The following is a 20855-nucleotide window of genomic DNA, read 5'->3' as shown; positions in this document are numbered from 1 at the left end:
GGACCATCCTAGCTGGAAATGATGGGAGATCTATCAAGGGTAGGAGAAGGCTGCAATGTAATGGGAAAAGCAACTAAACTAATGCAGCCCAAATTTTCACATTAGTATTTTTGAAGCTCGACAGATAAAAATGTTTATATTATTTTGTTTAAGGTTCACTTTGTTCAGGTATCCATCCTAGCAAAGTGAACTTGTATCACCTTTGTGGTCTCAGTTTTATTTTTGTATATTTGGACTACTCTTTGTCAAAAAATATGGGAGGTTGTTGATCTTTAATCCCTCTTATTTTTAATCCAAGGATCTATTATGGAGTTGAAGTAGGCTAGGGAACCGGAAGTAATTATGAAGGTCACTGGCATTTTTTCAGTTTAATAAAAGCAGGGACTAATTATTCCGTTTTTATTTAACTGAAATGCAGCCAAAAAGGAGACTCCTGCCGAGCAGCTGCACTTCTTCAGTGTTATCCCAATTTACCACAGACACAACTGTCACAAACAGTACTTTTAAACTTGATACATAGGCATGGAAGGAAGGAACCTTTTGTCTTGAGTGCATGCAGATTTTTTTTTATACAAATCAACTGGCAGATGAGGGACAATGATGAAAATTTGATTCTTTGAAGTCATAATGGTCATTGAAATGTGTGAAATTCTGGCATTGAAAAGAGGGCAGCTAGCAAGTTTCAGAATCTTGGGTGGCTGCTGGGAGCTTGCTGGGAGGTTTTCTGCATTTTGACATCAACTTCCCATCACTTGTTCCCAGCTTCCTTTATTTGGAGAGGAGGAAAATGTTAAACAGCTACTTGCTCACATGGATGCTATATAGTCTCTTTGGGATTGTGCAGATGGAAATTTTGGATATATTTCTGTCTCTTGAAACACAAACTGCTGACACTTAAATGTTCATAAATAACTTGGGACAGAAACAAAATTTTATTCTGCCTTATTTTTTACTTCTATCATGTTACTTAATACTTCACCTTGTGAATTTGTGTGCTATAATAAGTTGGCCAAAGCTACTTGAGAACTAAAGCAAGATCATACTAATGGACATTATTATTCCACTGTTGGTTTGTTTGTTTTTTAGTCAGTAATTCCATTGGTTTCCCCCTTCCTTTGGGGAAGTACATGGTATAAAGACTTGAACTCTATATACAAGTTTTTAAATCTCCAAGAATTCTATTATAGAATATTTAACTCTTTAATAAAGAAGACAAAAAGAAATATTTAAAATTTCTCCTTTATATCACTACATCCAAGAGTAAGCTTCAAAATAGAAAGAATTATGTGCCATACTAATTCATTTTATATATAGTTTTCCCAGTTTATCTTTTCCTATTTCTTCATTAAACATCTTGAAATATACATATACATCCATGTGTATCAAAGAACTCCCACACATTCTGTGTTGCCAATAATTAAAGGAAAGTGAACTTGAAATCATGAAGCTGGATAAATTTTTAAACAACTTCTCCCAAAAATAGTGTTGTACCCATTTGATTCACTGGTACTTTCACCGAGGTCTTGAATTTGGAACAAAGTACACAGTGGAGAAATGAATTTAGTTATTTTTCCTTCCCAGCTCCTTAACTATTTTAAATGGCATCTAGAAGCAGGAGATTTAACCCCTTTAAATGTGACTAAAAAGACGATTTCTTTGGTCAGCAGTTAAAGCTGTGTGAATGAAATAATTATAGTAGATTGTTATACATTTTCAAAAGGCAACTTGGAGCAGTAAGATGTTATTCCTAGGGTTTAAGAATTTACTAAGTGAATACTTCACTTTTTATTCAGATCTATTCTTCCTTAAATCAGAGGAGGTTTATGTTTAGAACATAAGTTTCCAGTATGAGTCAGCTCCTAAAATTTTTTTTGTCCATTCAACATGTTTCTCGGTATTCAAGATCAATAGAACTTTCTAATGGAAGAAAAGATTATTATTAGTGATTTGTCAAATAATACAAGAACATTATTAATATTTATTTAAAAGTTAAGTTTATTTATTATGTAAAAAGATGAAAATTATTCCAGCAGGCTAATGTTCATATGTCTGGCTTTTGGTCGTGAAATGCTCCTGAGTGACACACATTACGGTAATTAAGCAGATTAGTCCCTCCAGCCTTGCAAAATAGGTCTTTATGTTCTTTTTTTCCCATGGAAGAAATGGTGGCTCACATTTGTTTTTTTCTGCTAAATTGCAGTTTCTAATGTATACTTCTTCATGGTTGCTATTTGGCAAAGCATAACCTATAGGCCTAAGTGTCTTAACATTGTGGTCCACTATGTTTAAATTTGCATCCATTGTGCAAATTGATTTGGTGGAGTGAAAACTGAGATTGAAAAATAATTTGCTAAGGCTAGCAATTTTTGTAAGGCATATATCCTATAATACTTGTTTTCAGTGTTTGCTTTGTAAGTGTCCTGGGTGAAGCCTTGTGGAAAATGTGTCCTGATGATATCTGAAAAAAACAGAAAAGATTTCATTGAATGAACAAAGAAATAAATAAATATATGGAATGATTGTTTTCCTTCATTGTGTCTATTTTTAGACAAAATGGTCTTATTTCCTCATAACATCCATTGGACACAAATTCAGGGAAATTGTGGATTGAACCCATTATTACCCAAGTATATGGATAGACCATGGAGGTAAAAAAGCCTAATACATTCCTTGTTTATTTCAAGTAGGGGTCTAATTTCCTTTAATGAGATATTCTCATTGAATTACACTTTTCATATATCCTAAATGAGCTACAATTACTTATAAAATATTCTTCTGGTTCAGGAAGAAAATTCAGAAATACGTAAAATGAAGTTGCAATTGCTCCTTGATGGCTTATCCCATTTGTCCAAATATATCTCTGGAGTCAATAAAGAACTGAGATTTTTGCAGGAGTAGCTTTTTTTTCAATAAAAGAATTTTTTTTTAAGCAAACATATACATACAGGACATAAAAACATAAAAACCATCTTCCATTTTACATACGTACAGTGTGTCAGTTGGTTACAAATCTTTTGTGCTATCCTTTTATAGTCATTTACTCACAGTTTATATCAATTTTCACATTGTCAAACTAACATATGCTTGTATATTTATCAGTTATTAATCATCCATGACTAAACTATTTATTCCATCATTTTATACGAGATATTCCAAATTTTATCTTAAAATTTATGTTATGCTTTCAACCAATGGTTATATATGTCTATATTATGTTTTATATCAATCTATTAAGTTTCTATCACAGAATTATCTAGTCTATTGCATTACCATGTCTTTTGTCCAACCATTGATAAAACAAATCCCATATCATATAAAATTGCTTATCTTCTTGTTCTCTAATTTCAAATGTCAATTTACTCATTTCAGCACAGTCCATAATTTTCTTAATAACTTCCCCCTGCATAGGTATTTTGTTGTTTTTCCAATTCTTAGCAAATACAATCCTAGCCTCTGTTAATTCATTTACAATCAAATATTTCAAGTCTTTGTTGTATATTTCCAGTATAATTCCCAATAAAAAGATCTCTGGTTTAAAGTCTATATGTTGTTTTATCACTTTTTCCAACCATGTGTGGATTTTAGTCCAATATTTCTTTGCGTCCAAGCATGTCCACCACATATGGTAATATGAACCAGGTATCTGATGACATTTCCAACATTTATCCGATTTATTCTTAAACATTCTCGCAAGTCTCATCGGGGGTAGATGCCACCTGTAAAACATCTTATACAGATTTTCTTTATATGCAGTTGACATTGTCATTTTATAATTTCGTGACCACAATTTTTGCCATTTTTCTAAATCAATCCCATATCCAAAAGCAATCATTTCTTTAACTTGTTCCTCCTCCAATTTAAATTGTAATAAGTGTCCATAATGTTTTTAATTACCTTTTCATCAGTACCCATCAAAACTTTATCTAAATCAGTCAACTTCTCATAAATACCTTCTGTTTTAACATCTTTATCAAATCTAGATTGTATTTGCAAATATGAAAAACAGTTCATTTTTACACCTTGTTCTTCCAACGCTTGCATAGATTTAAGTTCATCCTTTTCATTCAATATCTCACTATATCTAACTGTTCTTTTTTATATATTATTGGATAAGAAAAGGCTTCAATGGTAGATATCCATAATGGAATTTTTAAATAATATTGTCTTTTTATCTTCTCCCAGTTCAAAAAGAATGCCTCTCGAATATAATGTCTTCTAAAATACCCTGTGTTTTAGTTCCCTTATACCAAAGGAAGGCATGCCATCCTAACAGCAAGTCATGCCCTTCTAAGGTCAATAGTCTATTGTTCCATAATGTTATCCATTCCTTTACCCACATCAAATTTGTCGCTTGGTAATACAACTCCCAGTTAGGCAAGGTAAACCCTCCTCTTATTCTTGCATCTTGTAACAGTTTTAATTTTATTCTTGCTTTTTTGCCCTGCCAAATATATTTCAACACAATTCTATTTAAGTCTTCAAAAAACTCTTTTCCTAGTCGGATTGGAATTGTCTGGAATAAATATAAAATTATAGGCAATACATTCATCTTAATTGTAGATATTCTCCCAATCAATGATAATTGTAAGTTTCCCCATTTTGTCAAATCTGTCTCAAGGAGTAGCTTTTGAAGGCTGGGAAACACATTTGGAATCTGGAATCATACCATGGGAATTCTTAACAACTCTGTCGCGAGGAGGCTTATACATGTGCAAAATCATTGTCACTGTGGCCCATTCATAAAAAATCTCATTAACCAGATGGCAAATGGGAGAAGCCGCTCCTAGCCCCATCTTGCAGCTGCCTTCACCACCACAACTTTATTTTTCTTCTTTTCATTGTTTTAAGATGCATGTGGCTGTTTAAAAAAAATGCACTGGGCTGCAGGCACACATTATTTCCAAGAACACATCTATGGCTATTGCATCCCAAGCATATTTTATGTATTTTATGATTTGTAGGATATGGACAGTACTACCTGTATGTGGAGAATCCTGAATTGTTGGCTGAGAATCTGAAGTATTTGCAGAAAATGTTAGATTATATGATGCAATGTACGGTATGAAAATTAATGTATGAATGATCAGGATAGTTGCTTTGACAGGAGAATGAAGACTAGCAACAGTAATTAGTTTAGTTTACTTTATTGTCATTGCACCTTGTATAACAAAATTAAATACCATCTTCAGTGTACATTATAACTATAATAATAAAACACAAACACACATCCTTCACATTCTATACAACTGAATTGAAAACCCGATATTGCATTAATATTGCACTGTACAATAGAATTTGAAATAATTACTGCCCTGGGATAGAAGCTGTTTTTCAGCCTATTTATTCTTGTTTTTATTATCCTGTACTGTCTGCCAGATGGTAATAGTTCAAAAAAAGAGTGCCAATTTAACTGACTTCCACAGAAAGTACATGAATTTGAGGGAGGGAGGGAGGGAGGGAGGGAAGGAAGGAAGGAAGGAAGGAAGGAAGGAAGGAAGGAAGGAAGGAAGGAAGGAAGGAAGGAAGGAAAAGCGAGTGACTATTTCAAAGACATAAATTTGGTCATATAGAGAGAATGCATGAGGACTGAATCCTAAAACAAATACCTGGAAGCAGAGTGAACAAGTGAAGAGAACAGAAAGAACCAAAAAGTTATAGTGGGATGGAACTGATTAATCTTATAAAAATGAGGTAAATTTAAAAGAGCAAAAGAGCAACATATGAAGTGATAAATGGGCATGGTCACTGTCACTCATGCCTTAATTACTTCCCACTTGAAACTGGTGATTGGATGGAGTTGATGAGATCCTTCAAAAGAAGGGCATGAGAAGTTTAAAAAAGCAGAGGATGAAGTGGTACAAGGGCATTCTGGAAGAATGAAAAATGTGGGGAAATATTGTGAATAGTGTTGGTGTAAACTAAATTTAACTAATTTTCTTTTTCTCATCTCATGTTTAGGTTTTGTTTTCTTTACAATTTCTTAATACTTTTCTACGCTTTGCATAACATAATTCCAAAAGTAAATAGTATGAAGGTTAGATACTTCTATTTTTGTTACTTTCTGTCGTTTTTCCTTAATGTATACTTGTGGCATCCCTTTTAGAATCAGTAGAAAGTACTTTCTTGTCAGTTACGTATTTATTCAGAGACACACAAATCCTAACTTTAAGAATGTATCTGTGTGAATGTGAATAAATTGCCAGTTGATTTTTATAAACAGACAAGCTGCAACAGTTAAGCCTCATCTTATTTATACCATAGGGGAAACCAATTGTGTGAAGTACTACAATTGATTGTCCAATCAAACAACCTTTGTGATATTTCTTTTTAAGCAATCAAATAAATGCCTGTCAGTCGGAAGAGAGTGTAGTTTTGTGTGTTGCAACGTTTTGACTAAATAATTGGTGTGTCTTCATATTTTGACTAGTCTGGAATTTAATATAAACACTATTTGGACTCAAAGAAAACATTTATGATTAAATTGTTAAAATATTTTGACAGTTTGCTTTAGGTAGTCTGAGCTCAGCTTTTCCGTGTTGTTGTAATTTCCTGTGGGTCCCCCCCCCCCCAGTTCTAAATGCAAGACAAACATTTCACACTTGGCTATTGTGACTGATCTCTTGGAGTTGATTTTATAAAGTGGAACAAAAAGGGGAGGGGGAAGTGGAAGACATGCCTCCCCTTTTCCAGGAATGGTCTGCTGAGAGCAGTTTTTAAAGTCTTTGACAGCAGATACACTGAGGTTGGTAGCTGGAGGCTTATTTTTTAAAATCCCAGTGTGCTATTTAAATTTGTTTGCCTCCTTAAATTTAAGTCATGTCATCACTGGTTTGGATTACCTCTGTCTGCCAAGAGTTGGACTTGGATCAGATCAGCCTTTGTTTTGGAGACAGGCAGAAGAAAGAAGTCCAAGCCATTCCCATTGGCATTGTGCAGGCAAAAATCTAAAGTAGGTGGTAGTTTTGAATTACCCTGCTAGGTTAATGTGGTCATTTTGGGAGGAAGCATTTGATAATCTGAGCTTTTGTCAACAGATGTTAGAAGATTAGGATTCAAATTATAGAGAATACCTTTTGTATCACCAAGGGCTTGCTTCAAACCTATGCAAAATGTCTGGCTTATTGAGCTTTAATCATATCACTGCAGTTCCATTCATGCAGTATATTACTAGCTAAAACCAGAAATAGTTGTGTTGGCCTATAAGAACTAAAACTAGCCTCTAAACATTAGTTGATACTTCCAATCCAATCAGCAAAATCGCACAAAAATCTGCAAGCTTTTTTGCTTTCCAGAATTCTTCATTCAACTGGGTGGTACCAAAAGCTGTAGATTCAAAATATAAGTCAAGTATGGTGTAGAACTTGAAGGCAAAATATAGAATTTGGAGTCATCACAATTGTAACTGTGAACAGCCACAACAAGGTGGTGGAACAAGGACTACATGTAATGTGACTACGTGTATTGCAAAACTGCTTAGTCATGGCACTGAGATAAATGCGTGGTGTTAAGCTTCATTAAGACTTCTGGGGCGCCACACAGAGCTATATGTTTTAGCCTAAATACTACAAAAGAAATGTTTACAGCAGTGCATTGCAAAGGTACCGTGGCATGCCTGAGGTTTAAATATTTTCTGTTTAGTGAAAATTTGTAATTCCAGAAAGATTATGTAAGATGCATAAAAGATTCTTGAACATTTGTTAACCTATACATGAATGATGAACAGATTTGGAAACGCCGTATTTCATTCCTCTCAATGAATGAATTTTCTCAATGAAAACTGACTTTCTCCAAAGTATAGATCATTGGCATTTTAAAAAATGTACTTGTTTATGTCTTCTTTCTTGTTTTCATAGGACATTACCCCTCTAACTGGTGTTCCAGAGGAGCATATTAAAACAAGAAAAGCGTACATTTTTGTTCCAGCCCGTAATGCCATGCAAGCTGGTGTTAATAACACAAAAAAATGGAAAATGGAATTTGATACAAGAGAGCGCTGGGAAAACCCATTGATGGGTTGGGCATCTTCGTAAGTATAAAATAGTTAGCATGTTCAAAGTTTATTATTTGATCAACTAATACAGACATTTACCAAGCATGGTTAGATTTTAAAAGTGCTAATAAAATTATGTTTTTGCCAGGGATAATTTTTTTTTGATTCAGGAATTTTTAATTAACTTCTAAGTGTGAAATTGGAGTGATTCTCACACTCGAGAAACAGAGTCTCTGGTGGTCGAATGCAGAAATGACCATGTGGAGTTGCAGTAAGTAGGCCATGAAAATTCTAAGAGTCAGACAAGATCAAATTGTTGTTATTAGCTCCATTACGTAAGAATCAGTTTTGTCCAGTGATTAAAGCATCAGGCTAGAAACCAGGAAACTGTGAGTTCTAGTCCCGTTTTAGGCATGAAAGCCATCTGGGTAACTTAGGACCAGTCATTCTCCCATGAGCTGTTCAGAGCATCCAGTAATGGGAGGTGCTTCAGTCTCTGCATGTCTAGGCTGGGCTTAATTTGTGGAACGCTCCTCCTCCACGGTACTCCTCCCCAGCATTCCCCAGTTTTGGCTCAGCCTTGTGAGAGATAGGCAGTGCTTGTGATTCTTCCTTGGCCGAAATAGGAAAAATTCTTTCCTTGCAAGCATGTTTGAAAGTTAATCAGCTTGTCTTTAGAATCCTTTAGCCTTCTAATCGCATTGCGATCTCTTGATGTTGGCTCACATTACAGAGATTGCTCGCATTACAGGGAAGTGCCAATTCGCGCCCCAAAGCGGCGGGAGGCTTCGGTGCTGCTCTGCGCCCGCTCCCCACAACCGATCTTTCTACCGCTGCCATTCCGACAGATTGCCACAAGGTTTCTTTTACCCGAACAGCAGCATGAGCTCTTTGCTCCCAACAGGGTCATATCGCCTTCCTTCCCCCTCTGAACACCACTTGGGGTGGAGGATTCAAATGCTTAGTGCCTTCCACCCTTCCCCGCCGCTTAGCCTTATAGGAAAAGCCATCGGAGGCTATTCCTTCACATGGCGGGAGTTTGCTGCTGGGGAGCGCGCCAAAAGATTAACGTCCGGAGGCCATCTTTTCTTACAAGACCTTGTGGCCGCGCGTCTGTATTCCATTTCATGCTGTGTGAGGTAACTCTGTTCTGAGCAGAGGTTCCCTTCAGGAACACTGAGGACCATTATACCCTCGTCTTGGTTTTTTTCTACATTCGAGGCTATTCTTACAGTTAAATTGTTGGCTTAACCCTCACAGCCCAATCAACCCAGCGGCACAACAACGAGCACCTAGGCCTGTGTCCGCCTAGGCAGGGAAACTGTTGAAGGCCTCTACCCTTATCAATCTGGGCCTTTAGGCATTCTCAATTTGGCTGTTTGGTTTCTCAGCACGTAACATCGTACCACTTAATTAATATTCATATACATATACATATACATATACATATACATATACATATATATATATATATATTAGTGGTCATATAATAATACAATAATAACAACAACAACAATAATAATAATTTTCTCTTTGGTATAATATTTTAATATTAATAAAATATTATTACTGAGATACAACTCATTATAGATAGGTATTATTCCAAAAAAAAAAAAAGAGGAAAGGGGGCAATAAAAACATCATCAGGGCAACCGGTCTGTCCTCAGATCAGGCCCCTGGGCGTGCCAAACGCTTTCACAATATTGCATTGTATAACAAGCATACTGCAATTCCAACTTCAGTCGAAATGGCAGATGGTAGCAGCTCTTGGACCTCATTCTTGAAGGTCAAAGCCAAACCTAAGCAGGCTAAAGGGAATTCTAAAATTTCAGAAAGGGATGCCATCAGGCGCCATAAAGCTTTACAAAAACACATAAGTGCACACGGGAGGCGCACAAGGTCTCACAGGACTTCCCCTCCTCCAGTCCAGGTCCGCCTACCTCTTCCCACCCTCCTCCTCCCCTAGATCTCTCCCTCTCATCCAGGCGCAGCTTGGCTCCCCAAGGCCAACAGGCCCAAGTATCTGGGACACCGACCATGTGAAGGGCTCCCAAAGCTACATTCACTCTGACGGCTGACGGTCTTCATCAGGACGACATTCTTCCAGAGGAAGTTCCAGAGAGATGAAGGCCTGGGTGGAGCTGGCAATCCGCCAGGGAATCTCAGCAGGTCTTCAACACGCAGTTATGACCAGGGGATATCCTGTGATCACCGATCATGATTCCCAATTGCTGAGGTCATTGACCAGGTCGCAGCAGCACTATACCCAGGTACATTTACAAGGGGAGGTCCCCCTCCAAGGGCCGACTGAGGAGGAGGAGGAAGAAGTGGATCAAATTGATCAAATGGAAGAGATTGAATCAGGATCAATATGACAGCGAGCCCCTGTCAAAAGCAGACCCCTTAGAAAGGGAATGTCTGAGGATGAGGGCCTTGTTCCTGACCAACCTGTTTTTACAGGCTTATTCCGCCCACAACTTTTCAGATCTCTCTTGTTTAAGGCAAAAAATATTGCATGCCTAAACAAGTCGACCCCTTCTACCACTCCAACTCCTTCAGAAGAAGGACCAGAAGATCTAATTTTCAACCAACCAGTAGTCGAAGCAGAGGTGATCCCAGTTCCTCCCATGTTTTCGGACCTGGTACAGAAACAGTGGGCCTCTGCAGCGGTGTACCCAGCCCCCACTAGATATGACAGGAAATATTTCAATTTGGCCCCTGATTTCTCAAAAATTATTGAATACTCCCGAGGTAGATGAACCTATAGTGGGATTAGCATCCTCCTTCATTCCCAGTGATGCGCTGGAGGCATTAAAGCCGGAGGAAAAACAGGCCGAGCTAGCCCTACGCAGAGCCCATCAGTCTGACCCGTGGGCCATCAGAGCAGCCACGGCTGCCTCCTTCACCCGTTCTTCTCTCAGACGGCTCCGCCTCTTACGGGAACATGTCCCTAATTCCAACCTTAGAGCGCACCAAGATATTGCTAATCTTATAGCAGCTGCTGAATTCTCAGCTGTCGCAACGTATGCAGTCAAGTTTTCAGCCAGGGCCATCACTTCACATGTCACAGCGTGACGCTTACTATGGTTAAAACATTGGCAAGCGAACTTTAAGCATAAATGCAAGCTGGCTTCATCCCCAATTGTGGGAGACGGACTGTTTGGCCCTTCCCTTGTTCCGCTACTAATTGAAACCCGAAACAAAAAGAAAATTCTTCCTTCCATTTTTCGGAAGTCAGATTCTAGAAACCCTCACCCAGATACAAGAGACGCCCATCATTCAGACCAGGGCAGCAGCCAGACAGGTCCGACTTCGGGAATAGGAGCAGAAGGGGTGGTCAATCCAAGAGATCCTTTCGGGGACAGGAAACAGGTCCTTTCAGTGTCCAAGATAACTCCCTGGACCCGACCCCCATTGGCGGACACCTTAAATTATTTGCGGACCAATGGGACTCCTCAACCTCCGATTCCTGGGTCAGAGACATGATTAGATTTGGACTTGTGCTGGCGTTTCAATCCACTCCCCCGGATTTTTCATGTCATGCCCTCTCTCCAGAGATCCAGTTAAACGTAATCTCATGGAAACAGCTATCCAACACCTACTGGACATATGAGCCGTCCAGCCAGTAGCCACCAACCAATGAGGGTGAGGTTTCTATTCACATCTTTTTGTTGTTCCCAAAAGTTCAGGGGGGTGGAGAGCAATATTGGATCTGAAACATCTCAACTGTTTCTTAGTATATCGCAAGTTTAAAATGCACACCCTGCAATCTATCTTACTTGGCATCAGAAAGGGTGACGTCCTCACATCCATAGACCTGACAGAGACGTACCTACATATTGCTATTTGGCCTTCCCACTATAAATTTCTGAGATTCTGTTATAATAACCACCATTTTGAATATGTGGACCTTCCTTTTGGACTAGCTTCTGCCCCAAGGACCTTCCTGAAGGTTCTCACAGTGCTAGCTGCTCATCTCCGTGATATCCCCATACGACTCCAGTGTTATCTTGATGACATCTTGATTTTGTCATCTTCCGCTCATCAAGCAGTCAAAGATACTCAGAACACATTACAATCCCTACAACAACACGGGTTCTCAATAAATTGGAAAAAGAGTCATTTAACACCATCGACTCGGTTAACCCATCTGGGGGCAGTCATGGATACGGTGGAAGGCAAAGTTTACCTGTCACCAGATAGACTAAATAGCATTCAGCAATTAATCAAGGAGATCGGGGGTCTTAAGAGGGTGTCCCTAGAGGAACTATCAAAATTGTTAGGCAAGATGATCTCATGTATTTCTATCATCCCTTGGGCCCGGCTCCACACTAGATCCCTCCAGTGGTTCCTGCTCCCGTACCAGTGCTCCGGCTGAAGCAACTCCAAATACAAGGTCAGGGTACCATCAAAGGTCCTCATATCTCTCCTCTGGTGGACCAGACCAGTCATCAACAGAGGCTACCTCTTCAAAGAGCCACACAGACTTACCATCACCACCGATGCCAGCCTGTTTGGATGGGGAGCACACGTTCAATCGCTCACAACCCAAGACCGCTGGTCCGCCATAGAACAGTCGTGCACCATAAACTGGCTGGAGCTTTGAGCAGTACACCTGGCTCTCCGCAGCTTCCTTCCACAGGTACGCAATCAGCACATACTAATATTGACTGACAACATAACAGCCAAAGCTCACATAAACAAACGGGGGCACACAGTCGAAACATCTCATGCGAGAAGCGGAGCACTTGTGTCGTTGGGCAGAGAGCAACCTACTTTCCATCAGAGCAGAGCACATTTCGGGTCTGTCGAATACATAGGCAGACTGGCTGAGCAGGGCCATGATCGATCAATCAGAGTGGCACCTCCATCTGACCCTGTTTCAAAAGGCGGTCAGGACATTTGGACAGCTGATGGTGGACCTGTTCGCTTCCCCCCTCAACGCTCAGCTCCCGAGATTTTTTTCCAGGTACCCCTCGCAAGGAGTGGAGAACTTCAATTCACTCTGCTGTCGTTGGCCCCCGGGACTTCTGTATGCATTCCCGCCACTTCCACTGGTTCCCAAGGTCATGCAGAAACTGCTGGACGAGAGGGCGGAACTACTTCTAGTAGCTCCTTACTGGCCCAGACGGCCATGGTTTGCAGACCTTCGCAGTCTATCCGTATCAACACCATGGAGAATTCTGCCAGCCAAGGTCTCACTAACCCCTTCAACATCCAGACCCTCAATGGTTGCACCTGACCATCTGGAGGTTGAGCGGAGTTGTCTGAAGAGCGAAAAGTTTTCCAACAGAGTTTTTGCCACCATCCAAGCCGCCAGACGCTCCTCAACAACTCGCATTTACAATGCCACATGGTCCAGTTTCTGCAAATGGTGTACCGAGTCTCGAATTGATCCCATCTCTCCATCTGTGACTCAAATCCTAGAGTTCTTGCAAGAGGGACTTGACAAGGGATTATCACCTAATACGTTGAAAAGACAGGTGGCGGCCTTGGCGTCAGTTCTCACTTGTGAAGGTCTACTATCTCTTTCCCATCATCCATGCATACGGAGTTTCCTTCAAGGAGCCACAAATTTACGGCCTCCAGGTACACTGTTATCCCACCTGGGACCTTAACAAGGTCCTCGTCGCACTCACTAAGGGCCCTTTCGAACCCTTGAAATTGTCAAGTCTCCAATTTCTGACGTATAAAGTAGTTTTCCTTGTAGCAATCACTTCTGCTCGTCGTATTTCAGAGATTGCAGCTTTGTCTATCAGACAAGATCTTTGTGTTTTCCATTCTGACCGGGTGGTTCTTCGTCCTGATCCTACATTTATACCCCAAATTAACTCAGTTTTTTATAGGGCACAAGAGCTGATACTTCCTAATTTTTGTCCCAGACCATCCCAAGGGTTGGAACTACAATGGCATAGTCTTGATGTGAGGCGAGCATTGCAAATATATATCAACTGCACAGCGGCTTTCAGAAAAACGGAAGCCTTATTTGTGTCTTTTCAGCCCAACACTCAGGGATGCAAGGTCTCACTTTCTACAATAGGCCGTTGGCTATGGGCTGCGATAGCGAAAACGTATCAGACTCAATCCCTACAGGTGCACAGGGGCATAACAGCTCATTCAACAAGGAGCGCCGCAACATCAGCAGCGTGGGCCACACAGGCACCAATAGCCACAATCTGGGCCTCTCCATCGCCATTCATTAGGCATTATAAAATAGATGTGTTTGCATCCGCTGAGGCCTCCTTTGGCAGAAGAGTTCTGCAACGGGTCCACAGGGACCAGGAGGAGATTCCAGACCAGATGGAGTCCCTCCTCTAGGACAGGCCAAGCTTTGGTATGTCCCACTACTGGATGCTCTGAACAGCTCATGGGAGAAAGGGCGTTGGTACTTACCTGACACGCCCGTTCTCTTTGAGCTGTGAAGAGCATCCAGCCCCACCCTTTTTTCTGTCTGGTGGGGTCCTTTTTTGGCCAACGAGTTGTTAGGGCATTGAGAACAAGGGCGGTTTTTTCTCTCGTCTTCTCCAAAACTGGGGAATGCTGGGGAGGAGTACCGTGGAGGAGGAGGAGCGTTCCACAAATTAAGCCCAGCCTAGACATGCAGAGACTGAAGCACCTCCCACTACTGGATGTTCTTCACAGCTCAAAGAGAACGGGTGTATCAGGTAAGTACCAGCGCCCTCTCTCTCTCAGCCCATTACATCAGGCTCCAGCCACAACCTGGTGCGTCAGTTCCTGTCCAATCAATTGATCAACACTCAGTTGATTTGAAAAAGCAGACTCTGCACCTATGAGAAAATGCTTCAGAACGGAAAAAAAAAGCTAGATTAAATTTTACTGATAAAGAAATGAGAGGCCAAAACAGTCATCTTTATTTACTATAGCCTAATGAATCTTAGCCCAGAAACTGGGCAATTCACAACAATTAAATAAATTACAATGAAAGATAATAATTTACTAATTATAGATAAAGCACTGATTGTGTGGTAATTTGCAGGATCTGATTTGCATTTGACAAAGCAATGTCTGTGAAACAATCCTTATACTCCAGCAAATTTTTGGTTTATCTGTAGACTGGATAAACATGATAAACCCCCCTCATCTTATAAATTCAGTCAGATAGAGAATGCATTCCAGTGAAAGCATTGCTAAAAGTTGCAAACAGATGTGACAAGCCGATATGTATCTGTAGGGATGCTTCCAGCTTAGCTAATATTTGAGCTAGGTTCTTAAAGTAATTGCCCAGGTTCCTTGACTCTTTTACTTTTAGAATTAGGCTGCCTCTTCTTTGGGGACTATGTCACTTTAGATACTGGCTGAAGCAAATTCTTTGGGAACATTCTTGGTTTACCTTATTTTCCTCTATTAGGTAGATTTGTGTCTTCCTTAAGAAAACAAATCAATCTTGATTTCTCTTAGTGCAGCGGAAAGGGATTTTGGACATCGGTAAAAAACAAAACTTTCCCACTTGTATTATAACTGCCTAGATTCCTAGCTCAAAATTACCTCATTGTGAGAGTGGATGCATTTTTGTTGCATAATACCATGTGATAGTATCTCCATAGTGCTTTAATAATTCATTAAATTTTATATCAAAGGCTCAATGAAAGACACTGTTCGGTTTAGAATCTGTCTTTGTCTGTCACCTATCTCCTTGCTTTCTAAAGTCAGAAAGTTAGTTCTCCATCACTGAAGAAAGTACTGCAGATTTTATGAAGATTTAGTTGCAGATTGAAAGGACTTTTTGCGAGGAAGCAATTGCACACTTTTATGACCTTGAGACACATTTTATATAATTTCAGAGCTGCTGTAACAGATTTAGTCTCATAAATTCTAAGAATTCATCATGCTTCCCTTGGTAGTACTAGAAGTTCTATTTTAGTGACTGTGGTGATGTTATTCATGAAAGAGATATTCTGAAAAATTAAGTAAGCACATGTTTAACATTTCAGGCTGGACTGTGGGTTTGGATGTTTGGCTTACTCAGAAAATGGAAGGCTAAGAATTCTTGGCCCTTTTGTGGTTCAGCCTCCTCCTCCTTAGAAATCAAAAATCAGAATGCACACAGAAAAATTAGATTATTTTTGTTTCTTTTTTTTTCTGGCGTAATAAATTGCATTTCTAACCCACCATAAGATGTAGTGAAACTTCAGAATTAGAAGCAGGCACCAGCAATTTGTCTCAATTCTTGGATAGAGAATATGATTTAAATTTAAATAGATAAAAGAATGCATGCAAGGTTGTGTGGTTGTTCTAGCCAGATCTGTGTTTTAAAAATCTGTGGGATTTCCAGCCAGGGCTGAGGCATGCTTGTATTGTGCCCACAAGCTTCCATTCTATTCTGTACCATCTGTTGTTTTTCTTTAGCAACTCTCCGAAACTACTGGATGTGGTCATCCAGGGATTTGGAGTTAAATGTGATCAGCATATGATGACACTTTCCCCTTGCCTTATGAGTCAGGTGAGGCCGTGAAGCTTGCTGATTTGACAATGAGCTAGATGGTAGCAAATAAACAGAAGCTGAACTCTAAGAAGATGACAGTGCTGTGAGCTAACAGTTTTTGTATTTGTGGAGTTGATAATACTTCTATTCTGGACAGGATTGTCCTCAAGATCCCAGTATGTCAGCATTAGTACTGTTATTACAGACCCAAATACTTTTACCCATTTTTGCTATTTCGTAATGGTCTAGATCAGGGGTGTCAAGCTCGTGGCGTCACATTGTTGTCATGTGATTTATCGCGACTTTTCCCCCCTTCGCTAAACCAGGGGTGGGCGTGGCCAGCACGTGATGCATCTGACATATAGGCCATGAGTTTGACTTACCTGATCTAGATATTGAGATGTTTAAGAACTATCCATCAGCATTATTGCAATATATTGTGAGGCTTCAAAGGGTATAGAATATGATTGTTAGAATTTTACTGGTGAATTTTACCACTCAGTTTCAGAAGCAGAGGGTTTGCCCATTGATTTCCCAACTCCATTCAGAGTGTTCATTAAAGCCCTACGTGGCATCTTACTATTGTGTCTGCCATTAAGAATCTCTGTTGAAACTTTCTATGGAGATTCTCAGTCATCCAGGTCATGGTTGTACCCAAAGTGCTTTTTCGAAAGGCAGTTGGACTTTCTTGTTTATTTTTCCTTGAAAATGTTTCACTTCTCATCCAAGAAGCTTCTTCAGGTCTTGAATCTTTGGTCCAGTTGTCTTTTAGAGAAGCACCTTTGCGACTGTTGAAACTTTGTGTGCCTTTTCTCTCAGAGATACAAAGATAATTTATAGGAAGAGGATTTCCTTTAGGCCAGAGCCATGACTGTGCCACTTTGGCACTAGAAGAAACAGATGGATCTTAATAGTTTTTCTGAAATCATAGTGCAACTTTTAAATGTTTTACCTGCAATTTCCATTATGTAATTATGTAATTTCCATAATGTTTTATTACAGAGCGGATCCTCTGTCCAATATGCAACTAACTTTCTCTACAAAAGAAGATGCTATTGCATTTGCTGAAAAAAATGGTATGTACAGCAGCAATCAGAGTACAATCGATGAGTGCATGCTTATTGAATGAGAGGGGGAGTTTGAGCTACTAGCAGAAAAAAGTGACAGTGGCATGGGACTGAAATTTCATCTTGGCAGATGTGTTCTGTTGAGTGGGTAGCAGTACTAGTATAAATAGTGATGCACAACAGGAACTGCTATAGAACATTCAAATATTAACATTATCTTATATTGTTTGAAATTGAAATTTGGATGAAAACTAGATATCGTTAATAATAAAAAATATTGAACCTCATCAATAGTAAAAATTATTCAGGTGTCCCTTCCTAGACCCATGTCACTCCCGTTTTCTCAGCCATCCTTACTCTGGTTGGCTAACTTGGCAAAGAGTGATTGGAGTCTTACCTTGCAAACATCCTAGGCAGATTTTTCACTTGTATATGATTTATCCTGGGATATTGATACCAAAAGAGGGTGCGGTGGTTCAGCGGTTAAAAATGCTGAGCTTGTCATCTGGAAAGCTGACAGCCCAGGTTTGAACCTGAATGCCACATGACAGGGTGAGCTCCCATTACTTGCCCAACTCCTGTACACTTAGCAGTTTGAAAGCATACAAATGCTTTCAAATGTGAGTAGATAAATCAGTATCACTTCAGTGGGAGGTAACAGTGTTCTGTTCCCCCTTGGTGTATAGTCATGCTGTCCACATGATCATAGAAATGTCTGGAAAAACACTTAAGAAATGGAGATGAGCACCCCATAAAATTAGACACAACTGGAAAAGGGAAATCTTTACCTTTATTGATACCAAGCTGTGGTGCTTGGTATCATGGGGGTTTTGTATCCAACATTGTCTTCATCAAATTATGACACAATTTTACCAAGATAGGCAGGATGGCTGTGCCATAGTACTAGTATTGAGAAACACATTTCTTACTGTCCCGACATCTTTGGAGGGAGGAGCCTTAGTATCCCTAATGAGTTCATGGGGAAGGGGTGTGTCTGGGTATGGTAGGATTCATTGGTACTAAATGGCCCTGCAGGTAGAAAGCCATTTTGGCTTTAGAGATTAAAACCAGCACCAAGAAACAGATACTTAATAAGTAATTTGATCTGTGCATAATGAATATTTGTAATTAATATTGTTGCTTTTAGTGAGAAGATCAGCCATTGGATCAAAATCTAAACTGGGGGTCATCTGCCTTCATTTTGCAGGACCCAAAATGTTGATTTAGCAATTCTCTTAACTAAAACATATTGAATATGTTACGCCTGACATCTTAAATAGACTGAGAACTTTTAGGGAGTACTTCTTATAAAGCATTCATATCCCATAAATGTTGGTGTTAAACTAAATCTCTACATTTTACTTTATCTCATTTCCTACAAATATTTGACAAGAAAATCAGTTTGCTAAAGTGAGAACTAAGAACATTGGCCTAATTCCAGTGAATGCAAGTGAGAGATGTTTTACCATCTGCCTGTGCCAGGGCATCTTTATCTAGGTTTACAAGTCTCACTTATTCCATGATTAGGCCCCATGAGTGCAGAGATTCTCAGGCAGATCAAATGATGCCAAACCCTGTGATTCTTTATGTGCTTGTTACTAACACTCTGCAAACATGCAGTTATTAAATTCAGTTTCATTCCTGAATTAGAGTCAAAAGTTGAAATTATCCCTAGGCGCCTAACCTAGGTTTGCCTTCTTGTTTAATATATATTTACTTCAGAACAAATTTTCTTTAAATTATTCCTAATAACACATAATGTTGACAGTATATAGGCCAAAAGATTTAAAGAGATCCAAGTAGGAGATATTTTATGCATACAATTAATAATCATATTAAACAGTTGCCATGTTGATATATTCTGAAATACTTTCTTCTGACTCAAGACTGTTTTTGTTTGTTTTTCATAGAAAGGAGTTAGCTGTTCCTCAAAAAAATATAGGTCTGAAACTGTGAAGTTTCTCTAGGTTATGTCTTGCATATAAAAGAGAATAAAATAAAAAAAAAGATTGATATCATATCCTCTCTCATTCCCATTCCCTGAGAAAGGTGGCTTTCTCAGAAACGAATGCAGAGTGTCAGTATTATACTTTTACTGGGATGTGAATAGTCTATTAATCACATTTATCCTTCCTTGATCCCATGTCTCTGTCTCAGACTGCCCATTCCTTTCTGCCTCTGTATGGTTATCATCATGCAAATCCATTTTCTGAATGTGACAAAGAAATATAATCGGAATAAGGTTTATAGCTGGAAAACAACTCTTTAAAAATTATTATATCAGGCAATTTCATTTGTTTTAAATGTGAAGCTATGGAAAAATTAGCAAGATTCCTGTTATGTGAAGCAGCTGATTCTGAATTCAGGATCACATTCTAAATTCTCCAAAGCTCACCTCTTTGTCCTTCTTGCTTCCTTGTGGCATTGGGGTACTCTGCTACCAGGCATATTTCCAAAACTTGGCTTGACATCTGATAGAGAGGTGTGAATGCATAAGATTACAGACCTTCATGTGTCAACTGTCAGTCCTGGTCCATCAACAGGAGTGGTGAAAGTTGGAACATACAGTGCCTGAGATCTGACAAACCTGGGAACAGGTGTAGGTCACATTTAAGACATATCTGTCTTAAAGGATTATTGTTCACTGCCTTTTGCAATAGAATAAACTAGTAATTGCATATTGTATATCAAATATGTTGGTATTTCTTCTCTGTTAGCTCTTAAAAGCTTGAACTTGCTTTTGTTTGTGTTGCACTTGCTCAGTATTATCAGCTATATGTGTGTTGTTTAGAATTCTCAACATGTTTTTTCCTAGGCTGGAGCTATGATGTTCAAGAGCAGAGGATTCCAAAACCTAAATCCAAGTCTTATGGCGCAAACTTTTCTTGGAACAAAAGAACAAGGGTGTCCACAAAATAGGTTGGCATTGGTTGTCTCTGCATCTGACTGTGAATAAAGTCAGCTGTGCTGTATTTATAGTCCATGTATAATACATCTCTTAATCTCCTAATAAATTTGACCTTTAAACTACTCATGCATCTTGTGGTGTCTATTTAAAATGTTTTTGATGTCTCCAATTGAACCTGTTACAAACTTCCCTATATTTAGAGAGGAGATTTGGGGTGTTCATACCTCTAGGAAATTGCTGTACGTGGAATTCATTAAAAGGAATGTTTGAAATGAGCCATAGCATTAAAGACCAAGCCTTGGCTTTTGAATAATTTTATAATTCAATATCTATTCATATATATACATACATACACACCCCCAAATTTACATTCTTCTGGCCATTCTACCTTAAGATTTTATATTCAGAACTTGAAGGCATGTGTAAGTGAGAAAACCTATCAGGATC

General features: G+C 39.2%; 1 protein-coding gene across 1 annotated transcript in view; it reads left to right on the top strand.

The window, feature by feature from the left end:
* NDUFS4 (NADH:ubiquinone oxidoreductase subunit S4) overlaps positions 1-20530 on the top strand; it is a 47791-nt gene extending 27261 nt beyond the window's left edge. The window contains exons 3-5 of the mRNA XM_026716517.2: positions 7854-8026; positions 17436-17509; positions 20316-20530. Of these exons, the coding sequence (XP_026572302.1) occupies positions 7854-8026; positions 17436-17509; positions 20316-20419 (351 nt within the window). The 3' untranslated portion in view covers positions 20420-20530. The remainder of the gene's footprint in view (positions 1-7853; positions 8027-17435; positions 17510-20315) is intronic.
* Positions 20531-20855: the final 325 nt, after the last annotated feature.

This window comes from Pseudonaja textilis, chromosome 2, assembly GCF_049901715.1.
Source record: "Pseudonaja textilis isolate UNSWEBS1 chromosome 2, rPseTex1.2, whole genome shotgun sequence".
NCBI classification, from domain to species: domain Eukaryota; kingdom Metazoa; phylum Chordata; class Lepidosauria; order Squamata; family Elapidae; genus Pseudonaja; species Pseudonaja textilis.
This window is presented reverse-complemented; position numbering and strand designations above follow the sequence as displayed.